Source organism: Aureobasidium melanogenum (genome assembly GCF_000721775.1).
Source record: "Aureobasidium melanogenum CBS 110374 unplaced genomic scaffold scaffold_11, whole genome shotgun sequence".
In the NCBI taxonomy this organism is placed as follows: domain Eukaryota; kingdom Fungi; phylum Ascomycota; class Dothideomycetes; order Dothideales; family Saccotheciaceae; genus Aureobasidium; species Aureobasidium melanogenum.
Window position 1 is genome coordinate 483,576 of NW_024470063.1, and position 27,223 is coordinate 510,798.

At 39.8% G+C, this 27,223-nt stretch overlaps 8 protein-coding genes across 8 annotated transcripts; 4 read left to right on the forward strand and 4 right to left on the reverse strand.

Moving 5' to 3' along the window:
- Positions 1-11,695: 11,695 nt before the first annotated feature.
- Positions 11,696-12,547, forward strand: M437DRAFT_49703 (uncharacterized protein; the record flags this gene model as incomplete). The annotated part of the gene is made up of 1 exon (XM_041021880.1): positions 11,696-12,547. One exon carries the CDS (start codon positions 11,696-11,698, stop codon positions 12,545-12,547), a length of 852 nt encoding a protein of 283 aa, XP_040879545.1.
- Positions 12,548-13,071: 524 nt separating this feature from the next.
- M437DRAFT_16928 (uncharacterized protein) lies at positions 13,072-13,567 on the forward strand (the record flags this gene model as incomplete). Its single annotated transcript, XM_041018878.1, has 3 exons — positions 13,072-13,200; positions 13,288-13,445; positions 13,513-13,567. Coding segments are annotated over 3 exons (342 nt in total), but the record flags the coding sequence as incomplete, so codon positions are not given.
- Positions 13,568-14,225: 658 nt separating this feature from the next.
- Positions 14,226-14,639, reverse strand: M437DRAFT_49736 (uncharacterized protein; the record flags this gene model as incomplete). Its single annotated transcript, XM_041021885.1, has 2 exons — positions 14,226-14,486; positions 14,535-14,639. The coding sequence occupies 2 exons, from the start codon at positions 14,637-14,639 to the stop codon at positions 14,226-14,228; spliced, it is 366 nt and encodes a 121-aa protein (XP_040879547.1).
- A 920-nt stretch (positions 14,640-15,559) lies between these two features.
- M437DRAFT_84858 (TBCC-domain-containing protein) lies at positions 15,560-16,843 on the reverse strand (the record flags this gene model as incomplete). The annotated part of the gene is made up of 4 exons (XM_041028178.1): positions 15,560-15,754; positions 15,826-16,506; positions 16,562-16,722; positions 16,795-16,843. The coding sequence occupies 4 exons, from the start codon at positions 16,841-16,843 to the stop codon at positions 15,560-15,562; spliced, it is 1,086 nt and encodes a 361-aa protein (XP_040879548.1).
- Positions 16,844-17,789: 946 nt separating this feature from the next.
- M437DRAFT_49670 (uncharacterized protein) lies at positions 17,790-18,529 on the reverse strand (the record flags this gene model as incomplete). The annotated part of the gene is made up of 4 exons (XM_041021870.1): positions 17,790-17,875; positions 17,926-18,120; positions 18,177-18,296; positions 18,349-18,529. 4 exons carry the CDS (start codon positions 18,527-18,529, stop codon positions 17,790-17,792), a joined length of 582 nt encoding a protein of 193 aa, XP_040879549.1.
- A 507-nt stretch (positions 18,530-19,036) lies between these two features.
- Positions 19,037-23,070, forward strand: M437DRAFT_49440 (cysteine proteinase; the record flags this gene model as incomplete). Its single annotated transcript, XM_041021834.1, has 6 exons — positions 19,037-19,980; positions 20,077-20,320; positions 20,372-20,567; positions 20,617-20,699; positions 20,941-21,962; positions 22,014-23,070. Coding segments are annotated over 6 exons (3,546 nt in total), but the record flags the coding sequence as incomplete, so codon positions are not given.
- Positions 23,071-23,642: 572 nt separating this feature from the next.
- M437DRAFT_49082 (ClpP/crotonase) lies at positions 23,643-24,595 on the reverse strand (the record flags this gene model as incomplete). Its single annotated transcript, XM_041021775.1, has 2 exons — positions 23,643-24,210; positions 24,264-24,595. The coding sequence occupies 2 exons, from the start codon at positions 24,593-24,595 to the stop codon at positions 23,643-23,645; spliced, it is 900 nt and encodes a 299-aa protein (XP_040879551.1).
- Positions 24,596-25,650: 1,055 nt separating this feature from the next.
- M437DRAFT_75658 (uncharacterized protein) lies at positions 25,651-26,767 on the forward strand (the record flags this gene model as incomplete). Its single annotated transcript, XM_041026463.1, has 2 exons — positions 25,651-25,795; positions 25,854-26,767. The coding sequence occupies 2 exons, from the start codon at positions 25,651-25,653 to the stop codon at positions 26,765-26,767; spliced, it is 1,059 nt and encodes a 352-aa protein (XP_040879552.1).
- Between the last annotated feature and the right edge of the window lie 456 nt (positions 26,768-27,223).

Here is a 27,223-nt window from a genome sequence, read left to right on the forward strand (position 1 = left end):
TACCTATTCTTTATTGCTAGTAGTTTACCTCTTCTTTAATTTATATATATTAAGTTACTCTTATTTAGCTACCCTTTCTATTTACGCTATCTACTACCTTACTATACTCTTTATATGCCCTTAGCTATTAATCTGCTAACTCTTTACCTACTTAATTTAGTTGCCTATATACTTTTAAACTTTTACTATTACTATAGTTAGCTAACCCTCTCTAAATACTATAACTTATTATTTAATTCTATTATAGCTATACTACTAGTTAATCTACTTACTATATATAATCCTAACTTCTTAAAAAAGGATACTAATATATTTATAATATAAGATATTAACAATATCTTAGATTCTACTTAAGCTACTAAGGAATTCCTACTAGCCTACCTTAATCTTAATAAGAACAAATTTAAAGTTATCTAAGATAAGATTAAAGAGCTAATTAATACTAACCTAAAGCTTTATACTATAGAGAGACTTAGGGCTACTTACTATATTGCTTATAGCTAGATTTAGGATACCTTACTCTACTTTAAGTAAATTAGTACTAACTTAGAGCTATCTTAGCTTCCTTTTATAGCCTAGTACTTTTACTAAAACCTAAGCCCTTCTTAGTTTAATAAGGTAAGGTTCTATAAGAGTATTACTTTAAAGGACTTTATTAAGACTACTATTTAATATCTTATCTATTAAGTTTATACTATATATAAAAAGAAGTACTAAAGGTATAATGCTATAGATAAGAAGAGTTAATATAACTATAGTCGTAAGCATAGTAAAGAGTAATTATAGTAACGTAGTCTTAGTAGTAAACGCTCTTACGACCGTTCCTATTACTATAATAGTAGCTAAAGTAGTACCTCCTTCTTAGTTAATACTATAGTAGCTACTAGCTTTAATTAAATACATTTAAATTTTATAAAAGTAATTAAACTTCCTTATTCTAAGCCTTCTAACGACGACGACGCTATAGAAAGTACCTCTTTACTTAGTATTTAGTATATATAGGTTAGACTTAGTTAATTTAATATTAGTAATAAAGGCAATTTTAGTAATAGGTTCGATAAGACTATATTCTAGATAAAGGCTAAATACTTTACTAAAGTTCTATAACCTAATAATAGCTATATCCTTCTAGAGAAGGGCTTTATTACTATATTTTATAATACCTTAGATAATTTATAGGTAGAGGTTTAATACTATAATATTTAGTAGGATAACTAGGGCTTAATCTCTAATATATGCCTTACTATAGTCCGTTATAATAGATCTAAGTAAGGCATCTCTCTCTACTTCGCTAAGGATTAAGTAGTACTTAATAAGCTTTCTATGTCTATACTTAAAGGCCTTAATAGTAATAAGCTTTATATAGAGGTTCCTATTAGAGGCTATATACCTCTACCTTCTCCTTATAAAGCTCCTATTTATAGTTTAAAGCGTCTTTATTCCTCTTTATCTTTTAAAAAGATAAGTAAGAAGATTAAGCTATCTTAGGAGAGGTCTTCTATACTAAAGGCATCTATATCTATACTAAAGCTATCTATACTTTATACTCTAGGTTATCTACAAAAGGGTATATATAGTGTTTTATTTACTAATTTAACTAAATCCAATAATAAGATGCCTAGTTAACTCTCTTTTAAGCTAACTACTCCTAAAAAACCTCCTTAGGATTATCTACGAATATATTATACTCTAGCTTATTAACTAATCTAGAAACCTAGAGAGTTGCCTTCTATAGAGACGGTCGGGCCTAGCTATTAATTTCTATTAACTTTATATAAATAGCTATCTACTAGTATAATATCTATTAGCAAAGTATAAACTAATAAAGAGAGCTTAACTAATAGTATCTTTAAATAGGACGACCTTGCCTATATAGATAAGGTTCTATAAGAAATTACATATTAGTTAGTTAGTTTTAATCCTAAGGAACTTAATCCTAACTTAGGTATGTTTCTTCTAAGATAGTCTAGCAAACTTTATATTATAGCCTACTAGTTCTATAGTAGCGGTTTCCTATCTTATACCCTTCTAAAAAAAAGTCTTTAGTGCATTCTTAGCTATATAATAGGTATAGGTAAGATACTAACCTTACTAAATATTATAGAGTACTTTAGATACTTTATAATTAGTAAATTTAATAATAATAAGTTTAAGAATAAATATATAAACCCTTAGACATTACTAAAAGAAATAGTAGCTAAGACCTTATAATAGTATAAGGACTATATATATAAGGAAGTAGGTAATCCTAATTAGGAGCCTAAAGTAGAGTATAGACCTTTCCTTATAGTACCTCTACTAAATATAGTAGGTCTATAGACTAGGACTATTTAACTATTCTATCCTATAGTAACTATTATTCTTACTTTAACTAAGGACCTTATAGGCACTCTAAAGGACTTACTTAATAGTTATTACGTACTAAAGTAGGATTCTAATATGCCGGCTAGTTTTTAGCCTAATAAGGCACTATATAAGGAATAGTTTAGTAGTTCTAAACTCCTATCTATCTTATAGCTATTTAAAAAGTAGAACGACCTCTATAATAATAAGGACTTATATAATAAGCATTATACTATACCTTAGTATAATTTTTATACTAGTACTATTATTATTTGCTTTTCTTATAACCTACATTATTAGCTTAGTATAATTAATTACGGTACTAAGATAACCCCTAAAGGTACTAAAGATTATAATAAGGACAAAATCTTTAAGACCGACTTTAGCTATGTTTTTATAGACGAGTTTTATAAGTTCTAGTAATAGTACTTAGTAAACTAGAGAAATATATTATGTCTACCTAGAAAGCCCTAGTATATCTATATTAGTAGCACTTTTATAAATAAAGCTTATGCTTTAACTATACCTCTCTTCTCTATAGATACTTTAATTTAAAGACTTCTTACTAAAAATAATAAGGAAATTAAAGGTTAATTAGGTAAGTACCTTAACTAGTATTATATATATGTAATAATAAATAAGGGTAGCTATCTACTAGAGACTTTAGAATATAAGACTATAGACCTTAGCTACTACTAGTGTAAATAGAATAAATTAAGAAGCTATTAAAAGCTAATTCCTACTACTAAAGCTATTAATAATATAGTTAGTAAGGCTAGCTTACTTAAGAGTTTTAGCTAGGATAAATTATTAGTAATTATGTAGGATTAAATAGGAATAAGTAAGGAGATTACTTAGATTAACCGTATTTTTCGTAATATTACTATTTAGTTTATAACTAACATAATCTAGAACCTAATAAGTAATAATATTAGAAAAAAGATCTCTATTACTAATATAGTACCTATATGCATTAATAATATTCTAATTGCTATATTAGAAGACTTTAGAAAAGACATTAAAGGACTATATTAGAAAGCTATTAAGAGTGCTATAAAAGGCTCTATAATTTGCTATAAAAAGGCTAAGAAGGGTAAGAAGGGTAAGAATAGTAAGAATAGTAATAAGGACTAGGATATAGTAGATACCTTCTTATAGGCTAGCTTTCTCTTATATATCTATAACTTTAGGATTATTACTCTTTTTTCCTACTATTATAAGCTAATTATAGATAAGAAAACTACTTAGCTAAAGACCTTATTTCTTAGGAACTTAAATAAGGAGTATATAGATAAGATCTAAAGAGATGCTTATAATAGAAATATATAGAAGCTACATAATAACAATAAAGACTTAGAAAGCGATAGTAACTTAGTTAGACCTATATACTACTACTATCTTACTAAGTTTAACCTTACTATTATACCTAAGATAGAAAAGCTTTTACATTAGTAATATCTAGCATCTATTATTAAAAGTATTATTACCTAGGACTACTCTATTACTAGTAATTAAAGAAAGATTATTCTTAGTACTACTATACCCTATATATTAACTCTAACCTACTATTAGGTAAGATACCTTAGAACTAAGAAGGGCTCTAGTATCTATAGTATAGAAGATATTATCTTTCTTCCTATATTACTTAGCATTACTAAGAGAGATAAAATCCTAGAGGATTTTAAGGAGAATCCTAATAGCCCTACTATTATTATAATCCTATACTAGGGTATAAAAAGTAGTATAGAGCTTATCCCTACTAATACTATAGTTCTAATAGATAGTACCTAGTAAGTATTAATAATTAAGCAAGTTACTAGCTATCTTAGATATCCTTACTATATATAAAAGGTAGAGATTATAGAGATTTACTACCTTATTATCTCTACTAAATAGTATAATTATTAGTAATAGTTTATTAAGAGAAACTATTTAATCTATAATCTTAGAAAGGTTATAGTAAAGCTACTACTAGAAAAGGATCTAGGCGCCTTTAACCTAGATGTTAAGGTAAAAGTAGAGAAGGTAATTAAGAAGATAGCTAGTAGTAGTAAGGAGTTATAGAAAAAGAAGAAGAAGAAGAAGAGAGCTACTTAAGAAGATAGTTACTCTTATATAGTAAGAAAAGCCTTTATAATCGTAGAAATAAATAGTAGTTCCCTTAATTTAATAGCTATAATATAGTAAAAATATTATATTATAGTACTAGAATAATATAGTAAGGTAGAGAGATAGGAGATTTAAAGATAGAGATAAGGAAAATCTAAGTATATAGTATAAAGAATTATTAGTAGTAGTAGTTAAGGTAAATAGGAGGGTAAATAGTTAGCTTTAGGTATAAGAAAATTAAGTTTTAAGTATAAGGAATTATTAGTAGTAGTAGTTAAGGTAAATAGAAGAGTAAATAGTTAGCTTTAGGCATAGGAAAATTAAGTAGATAGGGTAAAGAATTATTAGTAGTCGTAGTTAAGGTAAATAGAAGGGCAAATAGTTAGCTTTAGATATAAGAAAATTAAGCTTTAAGTATAAGGAATTATTAGTAGTAGCGGTTAAGGTAAATAGAAAGGTAAATAGTTAGCTTTAAGTATAAGAAAATTAAGCTTTAAGTATAAGAAATTATTAGTAGTAGTAGTTAAGGTAAATAAGAGGGTAAATAGTTAGCTTTAGGCATAAGAAAATTAAGCTTTAAGTGTAAGAAATTATTAGTAGCTTAGTTAAGGTAAATAGAAGGGCAAATAGTTAGCTTTAGGTATAAGAAAAATTAGTATAGGCCTACTAAGACATAGTATAGATATACTCTATTTTTATGTTTTCGACTTCTAAACTATAAGGATACTAGTACTCTATATGCTATATAACGCTACTATACTATACTAATATACTAAATATAATATAAAAAGGCGTATTTAGATATATAGGATATAGTAGGTTAAACTTTAAGAGTACTAGGGAGCTTACTATATATAGTGCGACATGTTAGAATATAGTAAGAGCTCTTAAGAGAATATAGAATACTATAGGTAAGTACCTAAGTTATAGTATCTAGAAGCTATAGAATCTAATATGCATAGGACCCTAATATATAGATAGCAAAGATAGTAATATAATTAATATAGTAAAAGACATATATAATATACTAAATAAATAATAAAGTAAAGAGCTAGATTATCTTAGTCTCAAGGTTCTAGAAGACTTAGAAATAGACTATAGAGAGGTAGAGTACCCTATTAGCATATTCCTAACTTATATAGATATTCTTAATACCTACTTAAAGGAGGTATAAGGTAGAGAAGAAAAGAAGTTAGAATATAAAGTAAACTAAGGCTTATTAGATATAGTTAAAGATAAGGCTTCTCTAATATATATAACTAAAAAGACACTAAGCTATTTATATAGTATAATAATTTAGTCGAGTAGTAGTTAAATATCGTTCTTAGTAGTAAGCAAAGTATATAACACTTTCTATAAGACTATAGGTCTTATAGTAGCTATACGAATTTAGAGGTAGGTATAAGAGCTTCTTATTATCCTAATACTCTAATTAACTAATATAAGACTAGTTACTCTATTACTAATACCTTAGAAGTAATACTCTTATAAGGATTTAGAGATCGATTTAGCTTTAACTTTACTTAGTAGATATACTAAGAAAATATATCTAAAAATACTATTAATTACCTATTAAAGCATAATAGACTAGAGCTATTAGTTAATATACTAAGCTAAAAGTCTACTAATAAGCTATAATAAAAAATAGAAAATATACCTACTATAGGCAATATTAGCTAGTAGTAACATAAAGATATTAGTATCCCTAATAAAAGTAGTCTAAGTAGAAAAACAAAATATATACTTTAATATTAAGATCCTATTTACACTATTTACTTTTTCCTTAGCTATCTAGGTTTTAAAGACGATCTTTACTACAAGCTATATAGAGCATAGGTAAATAACTTATATTAGTATTAAAGGTATATAGATATACTTACTAGAAACTAGTAGTAAAAGATATAAGAGAAGCTTAGTAAAGATCTCTAAGGCACTAGCATAATAATAGTTCTATTAGTTATAGTAAGTAATAAGACTATGCTTACTCTATAATTAGGCGATTTAGTAGCTTATGCCGTATATTTAACTATTAGAAACCTTTATATATCTACTTAGTACTTAAATAAACGCCTAGGATCGATACTACTTACTCTCCTTCTAATCGTTAAAGAGAGGGATATAATCTTATAGAGTAAAATCTTCTACTATTATCTAGCGACTATTTTTAAACCTATTAAGTAGATATATATAGTAGGAAGAGCTAAACTACCCTATGCTAATAGATAGACTTAATAATATGTTCTAATTATTATAGTACTTATAATAGACTATAAAGAGTAGGTTAAATTAACTAGGGTCCTAGGAAATAGGTACTATATAATATATAAGATCTATCCTAATCTCTATAAAGACCTTAAAGCTACTATAGAGTAGCAAATACCTAAAGATACTTAGGATAGGATCTAGTAATAGTGTTAAGTAGCTAATAGTATAGCTAATAATAAAGTATAAGGATAATAAATGCTTAACGTTAATAAGTATTTAGACATTAATAACGACTAGCTTAAGTTGGAAGTAGTAGAGGACTCTAATCTAGATCTAGATAAGCATATCTATAATATTAAATACTTTATATTAAATATGCTATTAATAGATATCTATTAGAGTCTAATAGTTAATATTCTTTACTAATTACTTAAGGGTATTATAATGCATATTTTAGCCTAGACGTAAGTATTTATAATAGATTAGGCTAGAAATAAGCTAGGTATAAGAATAGCTAAAGCAGTTATAAAGGCTAATACTTTAAAGAAACGCCTAACTAAGGATTATGCTAAAGTAAAGAAGGCTATTATAACTAGTATTATTGATTATCGCTTTATATTAATGCTATAATATCTAACTATACATATGTTTTAGCGCCTATTAAAGGTTAGCTAGTAGACTAGAGTAGAATAGAAGTATATCCTTTACTAGATCTTACCTATCTATATTTCCCTCCTTAAAAAAATAAGGACTATAGAGGCTAAAGATATAATTAAGTTTATCTATATAACTATCGACTTTATTACTCTAGCTATGTATAAGAGCTATAATGATGATATACTCCAATACTTTAAGCTTACTTTATACTAGATAAATAAGCATAAAGAGGTCTTTTAAAGCTATTATAAGTTAAAGGCTAAGGATAATAAGGGTTACTTTAATTTTCTAAAATAGTACTCTTTAACCTATTATATATATATAATCTATATATACGGTTATGCACTAAACTAGGATACCTTATATCTAAAGCATAAGCACTATACTTATATAAAGGAAGGCTTTTATAATATAAATAAGAAGAATAAATAGGAAGATTAACTAATAGAGTACTACCTATAAGGTCTTAACATACTAGTATTATAGGATTTAATCTACTAGGAGGCGCGACCTACTATAGCTAATAGCCATAAAAAGGATAAGGAGCTAGCATCTATTAGTAAAGCATAACTAATTAGCCTAGTATTTAGATAGCTAGAGCTATATCGAAGGATAAATAAGGAGCTATTATGTCTAGTTAAGGATATTATTAAATTACTTAGACTAGAAGAAGGCCCTCTATTCTAGTAAGCTATAGCTATCTTTATCTACGAATTACGTCCTTATATAGAAGGTTAACTTACTAATTTAAGTCTAGAAAGAGTAGAACGCGACGATGCTTAGATTAATAACTACCCTATTAAGCTCTATTACTCTATCTAATGTTAAAAGGAATATAAAGGGGTCTTTAACGATAAGAGCCTTATAGAGCATAATATTATATACTATGTAAGAAACTAGCAAAAAAGGGGATAGCTATAGCATAATTAAGTATAGGTCTAAGAGTTTAAATAGCTAGTAAAGGACCCTAGGTTAGTAATATTTAAGGGTAGATTACTAGTATGTCTACACCTTATTATAACTATTTAAGATATTAGTACTCTAATAAGCTATAAGGAGAAATAGAGTATAACATATAGTAGAGTCTATATTAATATATATAGGCTAAAGCATTCTAAGGGCTAAGTAGACAATATATATAGTATAACTATTATTAAGCCTTTACTACTAAGGCTATAGCGTAGAAAACTCTAAGGACGGCAGATATATAGACTAACTAGTATCTATTATATAATACATGTAGTACTAGTAGATAAGTAGCCTAGAAGTATAAATAAAGAGATATACATTAATAATACTACTAACTAAAGGATGTATAACTTTATATATAACGACGACTAGAAAAAGAAAGTATTAAATAAGGTAGTATTAACTAAATAGGAAAAGGTTTAGAATCGTGCTACTTAAGTAGCTAAAGTAAGAGCTATAGTAAGAAAGAGGTATAAAGTAAATAGAGTAAAGGTAGCTACTAAGTTAAAGGTAGTAAAGGTAAGAGTAAGAGTAGAGGAATAAATATAAGAAGAGATTAAGGAGAGAATAGAGTAAGAGGTAGCATTATAGTAATAGTTATATAAGAGGTTAAGATAAGAGGGTAATAGTTTAGATTAAGTAGAAGACACCTCTTTAATATTAGCTATAGAGATAACTAGCAATAAAGATAGAAATATTAGGATAACTATAACTAATACTTACTAGAGATATAATAAAGAGTCGATAAACTAAGGACTATATATTCTAACTACTAACTAGTAAGGAAGGTATAGTTATAGTTATAGATTAGATACTAATTATACTTATAAGAGATATTATTACTAATAATAGTGTAAGAAAAGGATAAGTAAACCTAATTCTATATATTTCTAGTAGGAATAATAAGCTATATTATTAGGTCCTTAAGATATAATAAGTAGCTATATATTACTATTATTTCACTTAGCTACCTTCTTAATAATATAGGTACTCTAAAGCTTATGCCTTCTAGGCTTCTTAGTCTTAGCCTAATTTAAAATCTCTAGTAGTATTTATTCTACTTTAAGCTAGAAGCTAATATAAGGTAGTATAGTAGAAAGGGCTAAATCGATAGTAATAAGGTAGATAAAGTTAGATACTATAATATAGGCGTCCTTATTATTAGAAGGAGTAGGCAAAACTAGAGAGAAGGAGTAGATAGATTTAGAGATATTGTCGTCTACTAGATATATATAATTATAGTTAGCTATAGTTAGAAAAATAGATAGAGTTAAGAAGGGAGTACCTTATATAAGACTAGGGAGTCTTTATATAGTAGCTTTAAAGGAAAATAATAATAAAGGGCTAGAGACTAGAGGATATATATATCGAGCTTACTACTTATAGTAGTACTATAAAGAGAATAGGAATATTAGTACTAAATATAGATTATTACTAATAGGAAAGAAGGTTACTAATAATAAAGAGGTAAGATAGTAAGAAAGAGAAAAAAAGAGAGAAAGAAAAAGAGAAGTAAGATAATATAAATATAGAGTATATGTAAGTAGATTAATTATAGTGTAAATATAGTAAGTATAGTAGTTATATTAAAATACTAGTCTTAGTAAAAAAGAATACTAGTTAGATAGCTATACTATTTACCTTACTATTTATCTTACTATTTACCTTACTATTTGCCTTACTATTAGCCCTATATAATATATTCTTAAGTAGAAAGTTAAAAGAGTTAAGCTACCTTATATAGATCTAATTATATAGCTAGTAAATAGTAAGGCTAATAGTATATAGAAAATTAGCTAAGGTAGAAGGTATAGTAGAGGGATATATACTAGGCTATTAGTATAGCTATTAACGCTAGATAGTCTATATAATAGTACCTATAGTAGGCTATAGTAAGGATAATACTATAGTAGGCTTTAGGATTTTATAATGTAGCTCTATAAGGTATAGCCCTTATTTTTTAAGCTATTATTATATATTATAGGCTAGAGTTTACTTAAGCTATTAGTTAAAATAGCTATCTATACTATAACATATATATCCTTACTCTTATTATAGTTAGTAACTTTATTATAATTAAATTACTAGCTAGAAAAGTAAAAGATATACTTATATATATAAGAGACTCTATACTCTATAGAATACTTATCTAAAAATACTACTTTTATCTATTAAGATATTATCTAATTTTAAAGCTACTTAGTAAAGTAGTAGTACTTATATATAGTTTCTTATATTAAAAGTAGTTACTTCTTTATAAGCTATTTTTTAATCCTAAATAGCTATAATATTTGCCAGATTATCTAGTTACTCTATATAAAGCTATACTATCTTTTAAGCTTATTATATAACTAGAATAGGTATTATTTAATAGCTAATTTGATATAATATTAATTATAATATAAATAACTATATAGCCTACTACTTTAAGCTAGTTTAGTACTATATTTGTAATATAGTATATTATAGATTATATAAGAAATAGTTAATAGAATATAATAGAATTAATTAGTAATTAACTTAAGTATATAGCTATCTTTATATACCTATGTAATTTAGCTATAATTATATAGAGTTAGATTTAGCCCTTATATATATAATCTAGCTAGTTGCAAGTATTTAATTATTAGTACTATATTATTATATTAATATAAAGAGGGAAAGAGAGATATAATAATATATAGTATATTAAGTAGTTTGCAAAACTTCTATCTATATATAGTACTAGATTTAAGGCACTTTTCTAATATAACTACATAGCTTTAAGACTTTAATAAAACCTACTAATTATAAGATAGTACATAAGAGATTATCTTTAGAAGGCCATGCTTACTACAGATAATCGCATGATCTGTAGTTGTCGGTGCATACTGCTACAAGTGGTCGGAGATGTGATGGTGCCAGGGTGATAACCACAGCACGGAGTTGCATAAAGTGGCACAAGAAGATTGTGCAAAAAGCAATACCAATTGGGCTTCATTTGTTCCAGCTTCCAACTTATGAATCAAGAAACGCCCCACTTGGATGATGCGTGACCTGTGTGGATAGTGTCCGGCAGGCACGCGGTCGACACCTCGTTCTCGCTGTTCGCTCATCTACCAAGTCACGGCTCCGTCAAGCAAGTCCAAGACAACAGCTCGAAGCAGTCAGCATACGCCGTGCTAGACACGCCATAGATAAGGACCGTATTGGTCTCAAACCTGTCATCTCTTCCTTCCGTCTTGCCTCCCCTCAGTTCCTTCCACGTCAGCGTTGACCGCGTTTGATCTTTCTCCTTCTGTGACGTTCTGACCACTTGCCTGACATCTCATTCACTCGTCGATTCAACCATCTGATCCAGCCTCAGTCGTTGCTCTCACATATCCTGCCAGCACTATCGCTACCATACAGCTCATCGAACCCGACTGTAGTCATGGCCACCAAAGCTCACTGTGCTTACTGTTTCGAATCGCTCGTTGCTAGTTTCGAAAAACGACAGCCGCTATCTCTATCCCAAGTCGAACAGCTCTGGACCGAACAATATGGAGAAGAGGAGGACGATATAACAGATGTCGACGGCGAAGACGAGCCAGAGCCGAGTCCATCCCGCGTGCCTGCCATCTCACGCCTCGTCAACAGAGTCACTCCCAAGTCCAACTCGTCCTCGTCGAGCTTGACATCTCGCTCTACCCAGAACTCCGCCTCGACTCAAGCCTCGACCTCCTCCAGTCGCACCTCTCTATCCTCTCGCTCCAACATCTCTCCCTCAGACTCATACCCTCTCTTTGTGACCTGGAACACTATCTCCCCACGCAGCCATCAAAAGTCCCTTCGCGGTTGCATTGGCACCTTCAAACCACTACCTCTAGAAGAAGGACTCGCAGATTACGCCTTGACTTCTGCCTTTGAAGACTCTCGCTTCCCACCAATCCCTTCGTCTCAACTTTCACAACTGCAGTGTTGCGTTACTCTATTGACTAATTTCAGCAACCCTACTCACGATATCATGGCTTGGGAGGTCGGCAAGCATGGTATCAGGATCAGTTTTACCTATCAAGGTAAAAAACTGGGTGCTACCTATCTGCCTGATGTAGCCAAGGAGCAAGGGTGGACCAAGGAGGAGGCTTTGGTCAGTTTGATGAGGAAGGCTGGCTGGTCGGGCAGGAAGGATGACTGGAGGAAGGTTGCTGCCGGTATGGAGTTGGTCACGTATGAAGGCAAGAAGGTCGACTTGAGTTATGCCGAGTTCAAGGAGTGGAGCGACAAGATCAGAGTCAAGGCCTGAAGACATGTGCTGTTGCTCGCTGCATGGGCTTGCTCTCCCATTTAATGTTTACACGACGGCGGCGTTTCCAGGATGGAGTTTTCTGCGGGTCAATCTAGAGTTCGTTCCTCTTTGCTTTTCTCTATCTCTTTCTTTTTTCGCGTCGGTAGATGGATGTTTTCCTTGGAGCGAGGTTGGACCTTTTTTGGCCGCTTACCCTTTCCCATAGCGATCACGACCGTCTTGTCCTTCCCATAGCGATTGCTGTTACACAATCCGCACACATTCAACCACAAACTTTGCAAATTTCCGATATCGTCAGTTTTTTCGCTCTCCTAAAGATAAGAGACAACCTTTCAGAGATACAAAAAGAGGGACTATCCCCGGGTGCTTCTGTCTCTGCATCTATCTCCATCTTTCTACTTCGCGACTATCCTTGTTGAATTACCGACCCTGGCCATTTTCTACCTACTTCCACCCACTGTACCACCAGGAACACGTCAAGAACAGCAATAATGTCTACCACCACCACTACCGACCAAACCAAATACAAAATCTGCTACTTTGTCCCTCCTTCCTCTCTCCAAAGCACAAAAACCGCTATCTTTGCTACAAACCTCGCCGGCGTGTTTTCGTCACTAACTGATACTGATAAGATCTTATACACAAATGTCGTAAGTTTTTACCCTTTTCCCCTTCCCAAGCCTTCATATCATCTGGATGTTTTTGAGGTGTAGGTGCTGACGACGACGCAAAAACAGTGTTGGGAAACAAGCGGAACAGGCCAATTCATCCCTGGCCCAGACAGTACTCCGGATATCGGTACTAGAGGCAAGTTGGAAGTTCTAGAGGAAGTTAGAGTGGAGATGCAGGTGTTAGGAAAAGAGAATGTGAAAAAGGTTGTCGAGGTGTTGAAGAAGTGAGTTTGTCCTTTTCCTATTCTACTTTTTGTGGTTGAGAGGAAGAATGTGCTGATATAGGAACAGAGCTCACCCTTACGAAGTCCCTGTGTATGAGGTCTATAAGATGGAAGACTTTTAGATTGATATGTTGGTAGAGGAGGAAGGAGGAGGTGGTGGTGCATGCAAACTTATATCCTCCAAATGTTTTAAAAGTATATATTTTCCATTATACTCCGACCCACAACGCAGAGTAAGGTAGTCACTCTAGAAAGGCACGATATTGTTCGGAAATAAGTGATGTCCATAGAGAGTCCATAGGTTGTTGCTTCTTAGTGGGAGTTGTCCAGTCCTATGCATTCCCACAGCTATACCCATTACATACTTTTCGAAACACGGCAAGGGCGGAGATGCAGGATTTCTTTGAGAAAAGAGTATTACCAGTCAATGAAATAGTTCCAAGAAGCACTATGACATTCGGCAGTCGCGAAGCACCATCTTACCTTGCCCGTGTTCCAAATCTGTGACTCCTATTACTTCCGCCTGTGGTGACAAGCAAACATGTCACTATAAAAAGGCACAATTGTTTACGGGGGCAGGAGCTTGTCCACAGAGAGCCGGTAGTTTGGAACAAAGTATCAATTCATTAACACGAGCATCCTAGCTCAAGTGCTGTATAATAGTATGCCTTCAAGGCTTCCGACCCCAAGACTCATGCCAGAACAAAAGAAAAAGTCATCATAGGGAAGACTCAGCTATACCATAGCGAGTCATGGTTGTCGCACTCCCATCTCAGCCCATTACTGGTGCAGGCAGATGAAGCTAGTCGCCATGTCATCAAAGGTGACGTTGCGCAGGTCGGAGATGCCAGGGTAAGAGGCTTGACGGTAGGGCATGGCATCGTTGCAAGAGCCTTGCATCAACAGGCAAGTTGAGCCAGCGTCTGGACCGAAGGATGACACTTTCTTGCTGAGGCTGTCGGGAAGAACGACGCATGTGTCCAATGGTTGCTTCAGGTATTCGCAGTGACCTGTGAAGTTGGCATCGGTGCAGACGTAGACCTGGGAATGTCAGACAAGGGTTTGATGGATGGTCATGTCAGTACTTACATTGCCAGCGTCACGAGAGACAGGTAGAGTGAGGAAGTTGGGCTTGGTAGGGAAGGCGGTGGCAGCTGCTGCGAAGAGCGAGAAGGCGGCTGTGAAGAAGTGCATGATGGATCTGAAGGTAGTTGTGTTGATGGATGATGAGGTTATGGGGTGCACTTGGTGGTCTCGAGAGGAGTGTTTGTCGTGTATGGGTGTTTGATGAACTGGTACTTGATGCAGAAGAACAATTGATTGTGGAATGCTTCTGGTGATGGATGCAAAGATGTTGTGGTTGAAGAGCAACAGAAGAGGGCACTCGTCGGTTTTGTTGGAAAGTAAGACGGTCGTGCACAGAAGGAAGCAGCATCACATGTCATCATTAGGGTCAGTGGTAGTTCCTTCCCACGTTGATAGACAGGAACGATCAACAGTGGATGCTTGCAAGTGTCTGGGCAAAGGAAAGTGCACCCCTGCTCATCACAACCTCGTCAAGCTGTTAAAAGCCATGATCTGCACTCTTGGTACCTGCCTCGTTGTTTCACAATCCAACTGCCAAGTCCTGACATCCCTTCGCATCTACTCATCTGATTTACGATCGTGCTCAGAGCTCTTGAGTAGAGATTGATATGTTATACATAGTACAATATAATATGGATGAGGGACAAGCCGTGCGAAAGAGCGAAAAGACCCCGACTTGGCGACACGCGTTGGTGGTTTGTTTGGAGAAGCTTGTTGATCACTCCCGGCCTTCTCCACGAGGCGCTTTCGAAACACTATTCTTGTTATGGCAGATCTCAACGTCCACCCATGACGATGCCGTGCTTTTGTATGACATTGGTCACGGCTGACGGTTGGACCCGATGGTCACAAGGTCTCGAATTCGGCCGAGATGAAGATATATCTTCGGTGGCTCTTTGGGCGATTCATGGCTACCTTAAGCAGACCTATAATAGAAGTAATTGTATGTCGCGAGATGAGGTGCTATATGCTGCCTTGTTGCCTTGTATTATCTACAGTCGCTCATCAGGGTTCACCCTGATTACAGCTCATATCCCAACTGCCTTGAGAATCTCCTCGACACCACTCTTAGGGCTTCCTGGTACGACATCCGTCCAAATCTCATCTTTAATACGTTTGTCCGTGTTCAGTACGCTCCAGTTGGGACTCTGTTCTGCCTTGAGCCACTTGAAGTCGTCAACTTGGTCGTACAGGTTCTTGACATCCTGATCCTTTTCTGTGGCCTGATTTTGACCATTAGCACGAATATCCCCTTCGACTCTTGTGCAACAAGACAAAATGGGAGCAGACTCACATAGCAGTCAGGCATTTCTGCAAACTCGATGCCCTCACAGTCCTCAATAATTGGTCTGCTTTTGCAGAGCATATACACCTTGACGTTCTTACTCTCGTGCATGCGGAACTGTCTCGTTGCTATCACTAAAACAGAGTCTTTGACGCCTGTGATGTGAACAGAACCGTCAACATGTCCGCAAACAATCAGTGAACCTTGGATGTTCTTCAAAGTAAGATTGGCAAAGGCAGAAGCTGCGGATATGCTCATGTCAATGACGCTGTCGCGGACATTGGTGACCGTGCCAGAAGTTCCGGATGTTGCGTGTATGGCCGAGGATGGGAGCATGATATGAATTTTGCTGTGGTTAGAGATGTGTATCTTGTCAGCTTTCGAGAAGGAGAGTTTTCGCACGCCCTCAGTGACTCCGTCAGACGCATCCGATTTGGTTTCGGCAGGTTTGGATTCATCGACAGCAAGTCCATTGGCAGGCGTTTGAGGCATCGTCAATGGCGTCGTTGCAAAGGAGGATACTTCTGATGAGATGTTGCTGTTCGGTTGGAGAAGACGCTTTTTTGCCGCCAGTTCCGCTGCATCGTTGATAGAAATGGCAGAAGCATTCTTCTTCTTGAAAGAGAACTTTGGCTTAGGTGCTGCCTGAGCCCGCGTCTTTTGCAGCTTTTCTGACAGTGCTTTGATTGCCTGAACAGTCTTTAGCATGAACTCACCAAGAGCGTTCGATTACTCAATGGCCGACCTCGCTATATGTTCTTTGATCGTGTGCCGGAAGAGATCCAGATATGTCTTTCACATCATTAGAGAGCTTTGAAATGCCGGCTAGACAGTGATCAATTGCATCTGCTCGTTCACCACCAGAAGTGCCGTGGTCTTGAATGACTTGCATTTGCTCCTGTAGTGCTGAGATCCGAAATGCACAAGTCAGCGAACGAGTCCTGTGCTGTTGTAGTAGATGGAATGCAGGACACGCACCAGCAACTTCGGTCTGGAAATAACGGAAGAAACGTTCTTGTTCACTCATCTCGAGCCTGGGAGGTTGAGATATAGCAATGGTAGTCATAGAGAAGGTGAGTGGTGGTGGATGTGTCTGTGAGGAAGGATCTTGTCAGAAAATATTGTTGGAGAAAAGAAAAAGATCAAGAAAGCAGAAGGCATGAGAAATATAGTTAGATGTACATGTCGAATCGCTGGACGGCACATGAGCACAGCAGCTGAATCCTGATGTCATGAGTTCTGGTATGGATGTAGAGTTACCAGATGTCTTGGTCGAACGAACAGGACCCCGCCGCGATTTTAGCCAGACATTTTCCCACAGAGCCTCATAAAAGCGGTGTGCCATGCAGATGCTATTCGGGGAATACATGTAAACCTTACCTGCCTCTATGTTAGGACATGAGCACTATGTAGACTTTGTGATGCACATGAGTGGTTGTCGTTTTCGTGCCTCTATGGTGTTGATCTTCTCGTCCCCCACTTCGATTGTGGATGCGGGGCTGGACAAGCGGCTGCGGGACGGGGCACCGGGAAGGTACACTTTCTTCAGCCAATCTGCTGTGACACATGTATGTACATCATAAGTCATGTCAAGAGACTTCTATTGGTGTATCTACAAACGCGGAAAGAGCACAAGAGGAGAGATATGAAGAAGGAACAGGTGCGATCAAGATCAAAGTCTGTAGTCACAGGATCATCACGTTCAGACAGGCGTCACTGCATTGATAGTTGGAAATACGATATCTGTGAGCTGTGTGATTAGAATTTGATGATGGAATACACATTGATATGGTTGGTACGAGGGCAAACATTCTAGAGGGATTTTGTGGCACTCTTTGTCGTGGCCTTCTGAGATCCTCACATCCGGAGAAGAACTAGATCGAGGCGATTGTCGTGCTTCATTGAAACACACGTAGGTCGAATATTGAACAGAGGAAACAATGGCGTGAAAGGTATCTACGAAGGTTGAAAATCTAAGAAGAAGCAGCTGGCACCTCGATGCCGTAGTTTTGCTGGAGTCTCTCTGCTCTTCTCTCTTGGTATCCGGGCCCGAAGATGCCTGAAATGGTCAGTGTGTATTCTCTTGTTGTAGAGGCAGAGTTGGCATACCGCGTCCCTCGCCAATCTGCTCGAGTGTCTCCTCCATTGGTCTCCTTCTGTTCTTGCGCACGTATTCTTTTCGGGCCACTTCGTCGACTGTGGGATCAACATCGTAACCAGTGATCTTGCCACCAGCGTACTGCCAGGTACCGAGGACAACGGCGAGAGCGGCTCCGTAACCGGCGACGGCGGGAGCGGTGCGGACTGTATGAAGCTTAGCGATTGCGTAAACGGGTCAATTGGAGTCGGAATCGGCATACATCTAAGACCGAGCATTGAGCCACCAGCAAGACCACCCCAGAAAGAGTTCCAGGCATCGTCGCGTTGTCTGAGGTTGGCCGAGGCGCATCTGGTGAATTCGTAGGCGGCTCCCATGGCACCTGAGGTTTCGTTAGCTCAGTCGAGCGCATCATGACCAGGATAAAAAGATACCGTAGACGGCGGTAGTGCCACCAAACTTGGTGAAGGCGCCCATAGCACCATAGTTCTGCTTGGTGAGGGTGTTCTGAATGGTCGAGACGAAAAGACCAGCGCCGGTGGTGATCATGCCGGCCTTGATTGAGGCGCCCAGGGCATCCTTGGGGCGGTAGGGCTGCTCCTCGTGTGCGGCCATGTTTGTGTTGGTCGAGTGCGTTGTTGGCAGGAGGATTGACGAGCTCAATTCGAGATGATGCTGCCGCTCTGGCGTCCGGCTCGCATGAGGTCGCGCTTTCCGCTCTTGGCGCTTGATGCTGACCTTTGACGCTCGGACGTGCTAAGGCAGCGGAAGTCGACGCAGTCAGCCACTGTGGCTGCACAGGCTAGCAGGTCTTTGTGGCTGGTGTCCCGCTCTTCCCACGTTCGGTCCAGGCTTCGCTGACGTACCTTCCATGTGAATGTGTGACAGCAGCGACTGGGCCAAATCTTGTGATTGCCTAACAAGACTCTTGCAGGAAAACATTCCCTATCATCTCAACTTGAAGCTTTTGCCTGTCTGTTGAGCCTGCTTCGGCCAACCTTTGCCTTCATTCAAGAGTCTCGCCGACTCTTTCAAGGCCATGCCTTCCCGGGCTTCGCAACCTGGTACCATCCCAGCTGCCTTTCAAATATGCTTTGAGATAGACTCGCTAACCACATTTTCGCGACAGGTAAGACTGCGCCCAAGTTTCTTCAAGACCTCCTTCGATTCGATCCCCTATCCGCTCCCGCGAATCGAAACGTTCTCACCGACCACCCTCCGCAATTTGATGGCAAGGCTCGCTCAGGCCCGCCCTTGGTCTTAGACAGAGGCAGCTGCAAGCATGAATACTACTCGCATATAGAACGCTGCAATCTGCCGCGTCTTGATGAGTCTGCACAACAAGACACATGCTGGAAGGTCGCAGCTTGCTGCAGGAAATGCCGTCTTCATCTTACCCTGTCCATCGACTATCCGGACACGGGCTGCATACAACCTTGTCCTAATCGAGATCACCCACTCCACCATCTCCGTCACATATCAACAGACACCGACCCATTGCGAGTCAGCTATCATTTCGAGTGCTCGAATCTTGCCTGTCAAGCCCACGTGCACGTTACCTACGAAATCCCCGTCTTGACGAAAGAAGACATCAAACTTCTCACTGACCCTCAAGCTTTGACTCGGCGTTACGAGCATGTACTCGAAGCTTATCCGGACCGTGAGGGTGTGCGGCAGGCTACTCCTGGAGATGTCTTCTTCCGGTTGAAGAGATATGTTTCGGATTCCTTGGTTGAGGGAAATGCTAGGCGCAGCTTTCCCGCGAGAAATAAGAGATTCATGGAAGCCTTCGGAACAGACTGCGACTTGCTACTCGAACGCTTAGGATTCAGGAAGGGCGAGGACGGTAATGGCGAGGCTCAGTGGCAACTGCCTTCACCAAAACCAGTTGACGACCCAGACCCGTTGCGTCCTATGCTTGAGAGACTGGCGATCGAACTGCTATATCTGAACGATGAGTACTGTGCAAGCCACGCGCTTCCCAATCCTTCTCGCCCGTCATATCAGGATTCGAAAGTGGATTTCGCTCGTACACTGAGCGCACAGAACTGTATGATGAGTCATGTGTATCTGGTGCTGGATCATGCTGACGACTAGGCAGATGACAAAGTTCCTGGACGTAACTTGAATTCGACTGAAGAGGACCACCCGTGAGTATTCAGCTGTTGTCTAGCCAAAGTCAGTGGTTCATGCTTACCGCTTTATAGCTGTTATGCCAGTCTTGGTGCTCTTGGCGACTTTTCAGATCGTCTGATCGCTTTCTCCTACGAAATGCAGGCAGCATGCGATCCCATGGAAGGACCATACTATGTCGATTGTCTCCAGGATCTCGCAACAGGCCGGGACAGCGACATTCTTATCACCAAGTCAGCTACACTTGCATCACAAAACGTTTTGAGCAGAAAGGTTCGGTCACTGTGTTTTCTTTAGCCTCCTCGGCTGCTAACGGGTCTGCAGGACATCAATCAAGCATACAAAGCTCTGGGGATCGACCCGGAGTTGCAAAAGACCATCGATGACGAACAACTCCTTGGAATCTATAAATCGCGATGGTCAGACTCTAGTAAAACAGGACAGACTGATCTAAAGACAGCCTTGAAAACACTCGGCCAAGCCAGAAACAGTCGATATATACTAGATACTGCCGCGGACAGTAAGTGTAGCTCATTTCAGAGATTGCTCCACATGGCTAACCAAAGCAGCTGTGGAAACATACGAACAGGCACTTGCGTGGCTTGGTGCCGATGCAACTCAGGCAGACGACACAATCGTCGCGTTATATGGTGTCAAAGTAAGTTGAACCCACGATTTCATTGTGCATGAGAGAAAAGCCGAGAGGAGACCGTCTTGCGTGCCAGGTCCTACATCTCAATTCGATCTCTGCAAGTTTCAGTACTTATCGTCCGTTTGCGCATTCAAACGATGACACAGAACAAAGTCGTATGCGTCTACTGCCATTGTTCACCCTCTCACACTTGCCGCTTAACGCTTCGCTTCTACAACTCCGACTAACACATGTTCCCCAGGTCGACGACGCACATAACGATCCAATGACTAAAGATCTTGCTCGTCGTGCTGTCAGCTTGATTGCTGCACACCGCAAAAGTGAAATACTGCAGAGTTGGCTTGCTACTGGTGAAATGACCTCACAAACCATGACACTTGAAGATGCATGCAAACATCTGGAAATTGACAATCTCGACGAGGTCGTTCCGGAAATGATTGATCTTCAATTCGACCTTGTCAGAGAGGGAAAACCTGGACCAACAACTGACAAGGCTATCGCCGTTGTTCGCAAAGCTATGGATGAACGACAGTTCGGACAACACTCGACACAGAGCTGGCCTGTTGGCTTGATCAGCCATGGAAATACCTGCTATCTCAACAGTCTTCTTCAGTATTATTTCACCATCAAACCTCTTCGAGAGCTTGTACTTGACTTCGATAAGTTCAAGTACGACCTGGCAACCGAAGGTTCCAAAACTGAGCGAGTTGGAAATCTTCATCGTCCTGAGTATGAGATTGAATCCTTCCAAAGTCTTACGAACGATCTTCGTCACCTCTTTCAGCGCATGATCAGAGACCGTGGACCAGCCGTCAAACCTGAGGCAGACCTGGTCTGTCGAGCTTTTCTAAAGCCTACCAGCCCTGAAGCAGACACGACAGGTTCACAACAGACTAACGAAGTAGACGTCAACATGACCTCAGAAGAGAACGAGAGCCATCCTGCTGCCGTGGCCGCAAATGCAGATGACTCTTCAACAATCTCACAAACGAGCTCGACTACACTCCAAGGCAATGCTGTGCTTACTCCGCCAGTCACGCCTAAAGCCGAGAAAGAAGGCGAGCTACTCGCCCCGCCACTGCCGCCCAGAAGGCCTGCAACCCCATCACAACAAACCAAAACCAATTTGGAGAAGGCAGAAGAAGCTGCCAGACAGCAGCAGGATGTTGCCGAAGTTATGGAAGAATTGCTGACAAGGCTGAGAGCGTCGATCAAGCCGCTCGGTCAAGACCCTCAGGGTGAGCAATTAGACCAACTTCGAGAGTACGTATTGTTTCCACTCCTGTAAACAATTCACTAATTTCAAGCCTGTAGCATCTTCAACATGCGCATCGTCGATACCATCATGCCTGAGGGCGAGCAACCTTCCACAAAAGAAGACGAATTCACCAACTTGATGCTCCTTCCACCTTACGAGCCTACCGACATTTACTCTGCTCTCAGTCGAGTTCTTGATCTACACCCAGAACCAGAAGCTAGCAAACCGGTCAATGTGTATAAAACCTTGAAGTCGTTCCCACCGATCCTTCAAATCAGCATCAATCGCATCCGTTTGGGTCGCGATGGCAAACCAGTCAAGAGTGTTGATCGCATAAGGCTCGAAGAGACTCTTTACATGGATCGCTTCTCGGATGATGAGGCTGTTCTCGCTAAGCGCAAGCAGTGCTGGGAGTGGCAAAGACGTTTACGCAGCTTACAGGCCGAGAAAGTGATGATGCAGAAGACTGAGACTGGTATTGACGGCCCGTCCACACTTGATGCCGTGGGTGATTGGTTGTCTAAGATCTCTGAGTGTGACCAAATCCTTTCGGAAGCTGGAATTGAACCGATCAAGGTACCTGAGTCACTCGCATCGGATCTCCAGCAAGAGAGTGCTTCTCAGCGCGCACGTCTCTCAGTCATTGACCAGGAAGTACGAGAGCTCGAAGAAAACATTGCAAAGCAATTTTCTGGACCCGACTTCGAAAAGATGAAATATCGCCTTCATGCCGTCTTCTTCCACCGTGGTAGCACTGGTCATGGTCACTATTGGACCTGCATTTACGACATTCAACACAACATCTGGCGTTCATACAACGATGAGAAGGTAGAGCAAGCCAACAAGCTTGATGATATCCTCAACGCAGAAACCTGGATGCAAGGTACACCTACATATGCCGTATACGTCCGGGACGACACCAAGGAACAATACGTGGAGCCATTATGTCGCGATGTCGAAGAGATAGTTGACGAGCCAATGCCTGACGCAGTCACTTCGTTCGAACCGGAGGCTGAGAATACCGCTCCATTTGACCCAGAAGTTGTAGCGCCCAGCAGTATCAAAGTGGAGGGAGACTGGAACACGAGGGACCATCCGGTAGAGAATTGGTAGGCTTGGTGAAGAACATCAGAGCAGTCTACTCACTGCTTTCTTCCTAGACCACTATCACCCCTACTTCCCCAGACGGGCATCGATTGAATCAGAACAGCGCAGTTACCAAGCTCGAGCAAAAACCTAAGAATAAGCCGCTTCGCACGTACAAGGGATTCCGTCGCTGGGTGCCACAGTAGTACAAGAAACTGAAAGAGAAGATTATTGCTCGGAAGAAATGGATTTTTAGGTTCAAGGATGGTATGTTGCATCCTTTGAAGAGTTAGTGCATGGTCAAGGGAAAACCACACTATTGCTTGGAGGGGTATGAGGATAGAATTGCTGTCTCATACGACAAGCTTGTTATTGCATCGAAAGCGATTAGCATTACTGTAATACAATATCGCATTGCTCGACACCTTTTAACCTCTGTGCCTTTGTCGTTGTGTCCATGGTATGCGAGATTATCCTTGATATACCACCAGTAGTTGACGCGTGGTTGTTGCACTTCAATGTGTCCAGGAGCAAACTCTGCGGCCTGATTGCAACCAGTCGGCGATCTGCTGACATGACCAAATTTGGCTCGTATATCTCTATTTTCCCTTGAAGACAGGCGGTCTCTTCTCACCAAACGCCTTGAGAGCCTCGATTCTGTCCTGAGTAACCAAGACACGCTCGTAAGCCAGATTCTCAGCCTCTTCACCGGCACCCCAGCTATTCACTGCCTGTAGCGCAGATCTTGTAGCCACAGGCCCACCTTCACAAACATCTCTCGCCAAAGCCACAGCTTGTGTGAGCACCAAATCTCTTTCTTTTGCCTTGTCTCCTTGCGCCTCGTCGACTTCCACCAACCGATCACAGAGACCCAAAAAGTAGGATTCAGCGGCTGTCACTCTTCTGCCTGTGAGAATCATGTCTCTGGCTCTTGCGGTGCCGATTAAAGATGGCAGGCGGAAGGTTCCTCCTGCGCCGGGGATAATTGCTAGTCTTGTTTCTGGCAGGGCGACTGTGGATGTAGAGCCGAAGACGCGGAAAGTGGTTGTGAGGGCTAGTTCTAGACCGCCACCGAATGCGACTGAGGACACTGCTGAGATGGTGGGAATGGGGAGGAGAGAGAGACGAGTAAATGTGTCGCGGAGGGTGGTTAGGAAGTGTTTTGTTCTGGAACTTAGTCAGTACTTTGGTCTTGGGGAAAGGAAAGGTAGAGGACGTACTCGTCTCCACTCATAGTCAATCTCTCCTTCAAGTCTGCGCCAGCGCAGAATGCTTGATCGGACTCGGAAGCCAGGATCAGAGCTCTTGTGGGACCATCTTCGGGCTCATTGCTAATCTCCTCGACTTGTTGACGAAGTTCTTGGAGTAATTGTCTCGAGATTGCGTTTCTTGCTGTAGGGCGATTGAGGGAGAGGATGCGTATGTTGCCGGCATGTGGTGCGGGTACTCGGGTGACTTTTATTGTTGATGCGGGAGTGCTGTAGAGACGGGGGTTGTAGAGCGAGGGTTTGAGGAGGGTGGGTACCCGGCGGGTGGTGAGGCGGACAGGCATCGTGGAGATATGTACACAAAGAGTCGGATGATTGGGTTGGTCAAAGGTTTGTGTTTTTGTGTGTATTCAGTAGGATGGGAGGAAGGGCGTCATGCGGGGGAAGCTCCTTCCTCCGAGGTTCATCAAATTGGCCGTCACCCTGACGCACAAGTCAGACTTCGTCTGTTCGGACGTCCTTCCTAGAATCTGAAGAGTCCATTGTTGCCATCTTCGACGACATGTCAGACGACAATACACGCATTGAAGTTGATAAACTTTGTCGTCTACACACATGACCTGATTGGCGCCTAGTGTCGGCGAATCATGTTGGTCAAACTGCAAGCCACCTGCGCAGGCCTTCGATCCAACTCTTGACGAGTGCGCCAATTGGGCTACGACCTCTCGTGGATCATTCAATGTCCTTAGCTACCCACAACTAGTTTGCAAGAAGCTCATGCTTCCAAACTTCCCCGATCTGGAAAGCGCGGGTCTCCACCTAGAAGTCATCAACGTCAAGATGTACAGAGTGTTCGACACAGTATACCAATACACGTATTGCACTTTAAACAAGCCGAAAGTTCTGCACAACCTTGACAAACGTCAGCATATTCGTCTCTGGCCACTTCGCGTTCATCAAAGTCCGATAAAACCCGCCATCTGACCACTGATGTAGAAGATCTCCGGCTTGTCTTGTGTTCTTAAGCTAAGGCGTTGGTCACAGATCCCTGCGGATTTCATGCTATGAATGTTCTATTCTTGCATGCGGATGTGGCTTGAGACCTGGCGTGACTGCCTTTGGATGTCTAGAAGAACATCGGATTTGATGATGCGAGCGCAAGGTTTGGCGACGTCAGTATTGTGATGTTACCACAAATGCTCTTCGAGTGGTCCGAGACGGCCAGCGGACATGTTCAGAAGGAGCCGGTAGAGGACTGTCGGCTACACCGTCGAGAAATCCGGAGGATGACCGAGCATTCCGCTATATAACTGAAGGTCTTGGCCGGCTAAAATTGATGATCCCGAGTGAGTTACATATGATATAGGAGACAATATTTCTTACTCTGTATTCCTATGTCATGAATCACGCAAGCATAATTAGAAGGGACTGTGGGCGAGTACTGAGCAGTCAATCGCCTCGAAAAGGTCTCAGGCTAGGCACGTACATCCGCATAAAAAGATCACTAGCGACTTCTTCTTCTCTAGTAATGCCCAATAACCAAGGTGATCATTCTGGATTAGGTCATTCTTGATGTCTCCAAACACTAACAAGCCTGAGAAGCGGAGCCAAGCACGACATGGCAAGACCGGTCCATCGCCATGGAGGGTACACTTAACATGCGCGATCTCGGAAGCCTTCGAACGAATGACGGTCGATACATCGTCAGGAACCGCCTCTTTCGAAGTGCGAACCTCGCTCAGATCACCAATAGCGATATGGAGACACTAGCGCGACTCGGTATAAAGACAGTCGTGGATTTACGCGGCCCAAAGGAAGCTCTCGACCATCCCGATCGGGTACCTGCTGGAACAACAATCATCCCAAGTCCAATCATCGGAAGCGATACTGGCGATGCGATCGATGATACGACTATCCGAGCGCTTGTTCTCGATGCTGGCCTCCCAGAAACCATGCTAAATGTCGCCAAAGTCAGTCAATATGGACCTTATTATCGCATGCTCTTTCTCGTTAACAGTTATGGCACGGAAATTCATACATCCAAATTGACAAAATACAGCCTTTTCTTTCGCTCCCTCCTTGATCTGGCTCCGAACGAAAGTCTCTTAGTTCATTGTACTGGAGGCCGTGACCGCACTGGCATGGGTATAGCATTATTGCTCAAAGCCCTTGGGGTTTTCCAGAAAGACATCGAGGCCGACTTTGTGGCTTCGAATCATGCTCTCCAGCCTGATCGCGAGGACCCAAACTCGACAGCCTTCCTTCAATCTCATTCCGCCAACGTATTCCTGCAGCCACCAGCGAACAAATACTATCAGCAGGTTGCAAAAGAGCTTGGAGCATCCCCAGAAAGCATCAGGAATGCCGTCAAACTAAAGGCCGACCTACTCAGACGTACTTTCGCGTCAATAGATGCTCGATATGGATCTTTTTTGTGGTTCCTTGAGAGCCAGTTAGGAGTAGGCCCGGAGGAATTGAATATCTTGAGACCGAAACTTCTGACTGAGATCAAATGATAGAAGAGTAATTCAAGTATGGGAACGAAGAGCGAGAGAGAGGAAGATGGATTTGATCATTGATATCCAGGCCAAGAAACTACTGATGATGGCGCCGAGTGTGCTTCTCAATCTTCTCAATTGGATCTCAATTTCATCGAGGATGACAAGAACGTGTTAGGTAGTGAAGCCAGTCAGTGGAAAAAGGTCAGAAGATTAGTGACGAAGGGAGATAGTAAACCATATGGTGGACGTGAATATATACCCATCAAGCTTACTCTTGGTATCATGCTCAGTATGAGTATCAAGAATCATGAGCTTAACCTTTGTCAAACTTCATCGTCAAGCTCTAGACAAAACAAGAGACAATCTTCGAAACACATATCGTACGATACAATATATATTGTGAAGGCGAAGAAACATCACTTTGATGTCTATCCTGCGGCTCCTGTTTCGCTCCACACTCAGCAACCCACA